Here is an 8752-nt window from a genome sequence, read left to right as displayed (position 1 = left end):
TGACGTCACATACATGCGACGGACTGAACCCACGTGGCTTGCGTACTGTCTGCATGTAGGAGCTGCTGTGTGTTTTTATAGCTTATTTAAGGAAAAACGAATTATTATCTTCATAATGCGCCCTTTAACAGATGACGAGACAAAAACAATGTTTGAGAAACTCTCTAAATAGTAAGTGACATGTTTCGGGTAAGACTCAGACCAGGGATATATTGACAAAGCTACTCTTAACTACATACGTTTATTTATTTAATCAATCTTTCTATTTACAGCTCTTATTTTGTATAATTATGTGTGCTGCACCATAGAGCCCAAGACTATTTTAAATTAGACTTGAAGTAGATTTTAATGACAATTCAATTAAGTAACTTATGCCCAATTTGTGTGTTTCTAGCATTGGGGAGAACATCAAACTTCTCATTGATCGGCCTGACGGGACTTACTGTTTCAGACTTCACGATGAGCGAGTATATTATATGAGGTAAGGATGTCTGCTATCTGTTAAATGTGATCACCATAAAACGGTCCTATTGAAATTTCGTATTTCATTTTAATAGCCAGTTTGGTTTGGGCAAGACGAGTAATCATCATTTTGGTGCTAAAACAAGTGTTTTTAAAGCACGTGGCTGCAATAATTTCATTTTATCAACCTTTGGGAGTACACTGCTGTTACAAATTACCCCATGATTTACTCACCCTCAAACCATCCTAGGTGTAACGTTTTATGACTTTCTTGTTTCTGATGAACACAATCTGAGTTATATTGACAAATGTGACCCTTTCAAGCTTTATGATGGCAATGGACGGGGCTCACAAGCTTGAAGCTAAAAAAAAGTGCATCCATTCATTGTAAACATATTCCACACGGCTCTGGGGGGGTTAATAAAGGCCTTCTAAAGTGAATTGATAGAATGAATAAATTCATATTTTATGAATAAAAAATCCATATTTAACACACTATAAAGTAGAAGGACTAACTCCATCCTTCGGATGAGATGTTAAACCGAGGTCCTGACTCTCTGTGGTCACAAAAAATCCCAGGAAAAAGAGTAGGGGTGTAACCCTGGCATCCTGGCCAAATTTGCCCAGTGGCCTTTGTCCATCATGCCCTCCTAATCATCCCCTTATACTAATTGGTCTCCTCTCCACCAAAAAGCTGGTGTGTGGTGGGCGTTCTGGTGCAATATGGCGGCTGTCGCATCCTCCAGGTGGGTGCTTCACATTGGTGGTGGTTGAGGAGATTCCCCCCTTCTATATGTAAAGCGCTTTGAGTACCCAGAAAAGCGCTATATAAATGTAACAAATTATTTAAATTGATTCTGCCAGACCGCCTTCCGGATTCAACTTACGAAAAAGATGTAACTGACGCAACGTATGACATCAGACGTAGTGTAAAGGCCTTTACACACCGGGATGAATATCGCGTGCGCTTATCGCCACCGTTTTTCGGCGTGTCTTGAGTGTTCACATTCACACCCAAAGCGATTTCCACTGGCGATGCGCCGAGTGAATGTGCACATTCAGTAGATAGCGCTCAAGGTACACAAGCTGGTGCTGCGGCACTTTATGCTTCTGACACTCGCTTGTCACACAGAAGAAGAAGAGAGACAGTATTTACATGCTTGCCACAACCATAGACATATTATGTCTATGGCCAAAACCATTCACACACTTTTTACTAACTGGCAAGCAGGATTAGCAGCTCATATTCTTCTTTGTCTACTTACTACTTCTTCGTCGTATTAATGTGTGCTCGGCAAGACCATTTTGTGCTTGAGCGCCACCAAGTCCTGTTTTACTGTCACTTCAGCAGCTCCAGCCACGTGAACAAAAGCACCAATCTCATTGGTCGACCAGTTTTTAACGCGCCGTGCAAAATAAAAAAACAAACCCGTGGCGTTTTTTTTAAAATGATGCTTTAGGCCTGTTCACACCGGGACGATTTTCGTGCGCGTTTATCGCAGACGTTTAACGCCTCGTGACTAAACAAAGGGTGCCAATGTGAGTGTGCACACCGACGCGCAAAACGGCAGGCGTAAAAGCGTTATTTGAAAAGAAGAAAAAAACGCCTCGGTTGGTTTTTTTTTTTTGATGCGGCGCGTTAAAACCTGGCCGACCAATGAGATCAGCACTTTTGTTCACGTGCCTGGAGCTGCTGAAGTGACAGTAAAACAGGACTTGGTGGCGCTCAAGCACAAAACGGTCTTGGCGAGCACACACTGATAAGACGAAGAAGTATTAAGAAGACAAAGAAGAAGATGAGTTGCTATTGCTGCTTGCCAGTTAGCAAAAAGTGTGTGAATGGTTTTGGCCATAGGCATAATATGTCTATGGTTTTGGCAAGCGCGTAAATACTGTCTCTCTTCTTCTTCTTCTGTGTGACAAGCGAGTGTCAGAAGCGTAAAGTGCCGCAGCACCACCTTGTGTAGCGGGAGCGCTACTGAATTTGTACGTTCACTCAGCGCATCGCCAGTGAAAATCGCTTGGGTGTGAACACTCAATACGTGCCGAAAAAAGTCACCAAAAACGCTGGCGAAAAGCGCGCGCGATATTCGTCCCGGTGTGTACAGGCCTTTTTAAGCCTGCCAATTTGCACGTCGGTGTGCACACTAACATTGGCGCCCTTTGTTTAGTCACGAGGCGTTAAACGCGTGCGGAAATCGTTCCGGTGTGAACAGGCCTTAAGCGCGTTGAACTGAGAGACGTTACACTTTCTGCGTTGAATATGTTGAATAAGTTGAATATGGAAGGCGGTCTGGCGGAGGCTAGATATTTTACTTTATAAAGTCTTAAATATGCATATTTTTCTTACAAAACCCCATCAATTCGCTTCAGAATGCCTTTATTAACCCCCCGGAGACGTGTGGATTACGTTTATGATGGATGCATGTGCTTTTCTGGGCTTCAAATTTTGGCCTGCCATTCACTGCCATTATAATGCTTGGATTTTTTTTAAAATATAACTGATTGTATTAGTTTGAATGTCATATACATCTAGGATGGCTTGAGGGTGAGTAAATCATGGGGGAATTTAAATTTTTGGGTGAACTATCCCTTTAAGCTGAATAATGACACTTTGTCTTTGTAGAGCTGCTTTATAGTAGAATTTGAATTTGTCTCATATTTGTCCTTGTTATTTACCAGTTTATTACTGTGAAGCTGCTTTGAAACAATCTGTATTGTATAAAGTGCTACATAAGTAAAGGTGACTTGAATAAAAGCCACTGATTATTCCAGTTTTGCTTTCATGGGGTCTTAAATATAGCAATAATGTAAATATGAATGTGATGAGGATTAATCTTTATTGACATCTTTTCCATTCTAGTGAAAAAATCCTGAAGTTGTCAACAAATATCTCCCGAGATAAACTGATATCAGTTGGCACGTGTTTCGGAAAGTTTACCAAGACGCTGAAGTTCCGTCTGCACATCACAGCTCTCGATTTCCTTGCACCATATGCTAAGGTAAATATTCATTCTGATTATGTATTTTGTAACATTACATTACTAATAACACTGTTATTTTCCTCTTATTCCTATGAAGCGGCTTTGAAGCTTCATATAAGTACATAAATAAATATTGTAGACAACTTTTGGCTGTTTTTCCTTTGATAACCTGTCTGACTCAAATATAAAAACAAATAAAATCAAAACATTAAATACAGTTTAGATTTTATAAAAACAACAACCCAAACTCGTATGTAGTCATGATTTATGTCTACAAAACACATTTCATGCTTTTAAGCAGAAGCCTTTAGAGCAAAAGGCTTTTAAGATCATAATAAAAAATGCAATCAAGTTTGGCCAAACTTTTGACTGGCTGTGTGCATATCAAAGTTATTATAGTTTTTACCTTTGAATTAGCTTTTATTATTATAAGATTAGTTTTCATGTTAATTTGAGTCAATTGTTTTGTAATTTTGATGTGCTTTTGTCATTTTATTGGTAAAAAAAAAAGAGATCTATCTAGGTTTTTTTTTTTTTTTTGCGCTTTTCCGCAAACCGATGTCAACGTTGTCAAAATTATCCCCGTTCATACTGATTCGTGAAAATGACTAAAAACGCTGTATTTTGCATGTCAGGCCTTTAGTTGGTGATGTCATTTTGTAAAGAAACAATACGCGGCTATAGACCGAACGAATGCACGTGATGTCACTGTTTTCACAGATTTGTGTTTTTGTAGTTTACACAGAGACGATAATGGTATCGCTTTCAAAAATGTGCACTTTGAAACCCTTTTTTACGAGCTGTTGTCGTGTAAATGAACGCACAAGTTTTAAATTTAAGTTGAAACCTTTCAACTTATTTAAGTTTATTACAAAGGCAACATTTTTTGGTATCACTTTACAATAATGTTCCATTTGTTAACATGAACTAACAATGAACAATACTTCTACAGCATTTATTAAAGGGACAGTTCACCCAAAATTTCAAAATGTACTCACCCTCATGTTGTTCCACATATTTATGAGTTTCTTTCTTCTGTTGAACACAAACGAATATGGTAAGAATGTTGGTAACCAGACTGTTGACGGTAGCCATCAACTTCCATAGTATTTTTGTTTTCCTACTACGGAAATCAATGGCTACCAGTGATGCGCGGGTCAATGTATAAACAACCCGCACCCGACCGACGTTTTCAACTAACCCGCCCGCAACTCGGACCGCAAAAAAAAAGAAGAAAATATTGTACCCGACCCGCTTCCTGACCCGCATTTTTTAAAAGTAGTAAATGCTCATCGTAGCTCATTGGGCAATTGAGAAAATGTTTCAGGCCCTGGCGTGGTGCGCTCAGAGGTGCAGCAGCGAGAGCAGGAAGTTCTTGAGGCGGCCCATCATTTTCCATTTCAGCTCCAGATGCATATTATTGATGAACGCGATGTTTATGTTTCGACCCGGCTTGAAGAATTCATCAGCCCACATTTGGAAAACATTTGGAAAAGTGTGAAAGCCCTTAGGAGCGCAAACTGTTATTTTTCTGAATGCTGTATGATATAGCCTAGTGTTATGTAAAACAGGCTTGATTTATTCATTTATTTCGTTAAATTTTCTTAACAATTAAGATGCTGCATGTGTTTATCCAGTCTAATCGAAGTGTGCGTCTCTCCCCCGACTTTCCCAACAAAAATCCCGCCCCCTCTCAGAAAATACATAAAACTGACTTTAAATGCGTTTAAAAGTAGCCTATTAAAATGGTACAATGGCATTGCTCAGTTCAACGTTTTGGGAAATCGGGCATTTTGTCCCGCGTCAGCATTTATTCAAAAGTTAATAACGCTCAACATTCAAAAGGTAAATAAGGATTTATTGACGATCCGACCGACCGTGACCCGAATATCATTAAAAATATTTTTCGATGACTCGTAACCGCGGGTGGCCGCGGGCACCCGCTCATTTTGGATCAACCCGCGCATCACTGATGGCTACCGTCAACATTCTTCAAAATATCTTTTGTGTTCAACAGAAGAAAGAAACTCTTACAGGTTTGGAACAACTTGAGGGCGAGTAAATGAGGACAGAATGTAAATTGTTTTTGGTGAACTATCTCTTAATGTTAAATTCAACATTTACTAATATATTTTTAAAAACAAAAGGTGTATCTGTTAACCTTAGTTAATGCACTGTGAACTAACATGCACATGTCACTGTAGTTTAAGGTGTGGGTGAAGCCTGGATCAGAGCAGTCATTCCTGTATGGAAACCACATCATGAAATCCGGCCTGGGGAGAATCACAGAAAACACATCGCAGTACCAAGGAGTGGTGGTGTATTCAATGTCTGATGTACCGCTGGTGAGACATTTTTGTTTGAAAATCCCCAAGGTGGAACAACTGTTGTCATGTTAAGAAAAGTATTCAGTGACCTTTGTACGCACTCACTGTCTTGATCTCATTTCAGGGCTTTGGAGTTGCAGCGAAGACCACACAGGAGTGTCGGAAGGTCGACCCCATGTCCATTGTGGTTTTCCATCAGGCTGATATTGGAGAGTACATCAGAAGTGAAGACACACTGACATAAGCGCATAAAATAACAGCAATACTCATGGACAGTTCATTACATTATGGCTATTGGATGCAACTTCAATCAAATCAACATCGTGGACAGTCTTTTGGATAGCTTTCAATGTGTAAACAAATCTTATTTGTATGTAATTTTCATTGACCATTTCTGTATCAAACGCGTTTTGAAATAATGTAGTGGCTTTAGTTACTGCGAGTTTGTGCATTTATGTATTGTTTTCTTCTGATACCACACCAAGTTACATCTCACACAAACTAGTTTAAAATGAACATTTTCAAGAATAATTTAGCTAAAAGAAACATCAACAGTGAAATCAGACTTGCTGCACAAGGTTGACATCCATTTTGACCAATTAAAGTCATTTTCTTCAGATGTTTTATTACTGAAAAAAGGACTTTACAAAGAGAAATTTATTTCCAGTGAAATTCAGATAATGAAGCCGAGCTTAAAGCTGCTGTCTGTAACTTTTTTTGTGTTCAAGTTTCACAAAAATTATATAATGAGAATGTACAACATGAATCCATTTTCCAAACTGTTTTTTTTGTCTTACCCTGAATCATTATGGTAGACTTATAATAAGTGTTTATATTGGGACTATTTCAGACCGGTCTGGTAGGAACCGCTGCGGAGAAGCACAGTCCCTGTGACTCGCCATAGACTTAAACAGAGAAGTAGCTCCGGCTGCAATGTTCTTCCACAAGACGCATGCAGTTCTGTTTATTAACCGCTGAAGCGCAAAAAGTTACGGACTGCAGCTTTAACTAAAAATATTCATACTGACTGCAAATTTCTGACGATTTATTATCCAGGTTTTCTATGACAGTGGAAACATTAAAGTAGTGCAAATGGAAGTTACAAGAATGCTTTCCTCAAAAAACCCATATATATATTTTTTTGAAGAAATTAATACTTTTATTCAGCAAGGATGCATTAAATTGATCAAAAGTGACATTAAAGACTTTAACATTGTTACAAAATAATTTCAAATAAATACTGTGCTTGAACTTTGTATTCATCAAATAATAAAAAATATCACAGTTTCCACAAAAATATATAGCAGCATAACTGTTTTCAACAATGATAATAAATGTTTCTTCATGTGACACTGAAGAAGCTGAAAATGTAGCTTTGCCATCACTGGAATAAATTACATTTTTAATATATATTCAAATAGTTATTTAAATTGTAACAATATTTCACAATACTACTGTTTTTACTGTATTTTTGATCAAATAAATGCAGCCTTGGTGAGCAAAAACATTTTAAAAAAATCATTGAGAGGCTTTAACAGCTTTTAAATCTAATGCCTTTATTATGTAAAAGAACTTTACATAAGAAAGAACATAACTTGATGACACTTGAAAGTATCAGAACAATATTTGTTTACACCATTTATTACAGACATAATTTCATAATCTTTGCTTTGTGACCGCAAACCCTGTTTCCAACATTCCGAGTTCAGACACTGTTAAAATGAGCTTGAAGATTCGAGACATTTTGATCTATAATGACCCGTTTCAGTGAAATTGCAGCACTATAAAAGGTCTAATATGGGAAAAGGTGAAAGTTGGAGACAAAGTTTCTAGATTTTGTTGATGGTAACTTGGTCCAACGACCAAGACATTTCCAAAGGTCTGATAGCGTATGCAATAGTTTAATGCAATCTGAGGTTAATGAAGGTCAAGAGCAAACATCCCTCAGCTTTTACAGTCAAGTAATATCTAGAATTACAAGTCTAAGCATGTTTTAAAAATAGAGTTGAGGTCAGGCAAATACTGTTGCAGTAGTAATAGTACAGAATGCAAAACTCGAATTATTCCAATGCAAAGGAAATAACTGTCCCTCTTCTACCCAATTAAAACAAAGTATAAAAAGCATGAGATACATTCTTAGTGATGTGCTGATAAAAAGCAAGCCTTCTCATATCAAATTCAAAACATCATCCCCACGGCTTGCATATAGTACATATTCCCTTTACAGAAAATTAATAGCTAGTTGACTTTGTTTAGAAACGCTTAAAAGATCACTTTAAAATCAAATAAAAAAATGACACCAAGCCATTCAGTCCAATCTGAGTTCCACTGCATGAACCGTCTGTTGTTTTGTTCATCTTCATAATAATGAGAAGGGAATGTGTGAAAGAAGGTTTCAATGTTATATATGATGCATAACAAAATTGGCACACAAAACATTAATTTTTGTAACAAATTAAATGCTGGAATTACACTTTAAATGGCGAAAGATCAAATTTAGAGCAAGTTTTGCTAGTTTTGTTGTATTATTTGATAATGGCATCATGGATATGAAAGAATCAATTGTCAGACTGGCTCAAATTTCCATATCCCTTGCAATTGGCCTCATCTTCTACACTGGACTTATTGAATGGCTTCAAACCAGAAACAAAGCATCATCACATATTCGAATCAATGCTTGAGAACAGCCAGTATTGTAAACATAATATCCAAGACTGTTAACACACATATACTGTATGCATCTCTTCTGCTTGGTAAATATGGAGTGGTTGTCTCTTAAAAATCTATCTAGACCCATTAAAACAGGCCTTTTAGTGCTGTGATATAATTCTCATGTACTGCTGTTATTTTTATATATTTAGAATATATATTTTTAAATAAAAGCAATAAATGTTCTAATAATACAGTAGGGCAAGTCTCACAAAGGCAGCTGGGAACATATCCAGGACATATTTGACTCCAAAAATCAAAAGAAAAATA

General features: G+C 37.4%; 1 protein-coding gene across 1 annotated transcript; it reads left to right on the top strand.

Moving 5' to 3' along the window:
* Positions 1-13: 13 nt before the first annotated feature.
* On the top strand, positions 14-8598 carry nip7 (NIP7 nucleolar pre-rRNA processing protein; the record flags this gene model as incomplete). Its single annotated transcript, XM_079825430.1, has 5 exons — positions 14-171; positions 395-481; positions 3326-3464; positions 5651-5791; positions 5898-8598. The coding sequence occupies 5 exons, from the start codon at positions 14-16 to the stop codon at positions 6015-6017; spliced, it is 645 nt and encodes a 214-aa protein (XP_079681556.1). The 3' UTR covers positions 6018-8598.
* Positions 8599-8752: the final 154 nt, after the last annotated feature.

This window comes from Gobio gobio (assembly GCF_949357685.1).
Source record: "Gobio gobio genome assembly, chromosome: 9".
NCBI lineage: Eukaryota > Metazoa > Chordata > Actinopteri > Cypriniformes > Gobionidae > Gobio > Gobio gobio.
This window is presented reverse-complemented; position numbering and strand designations above follow the sequence as displayed.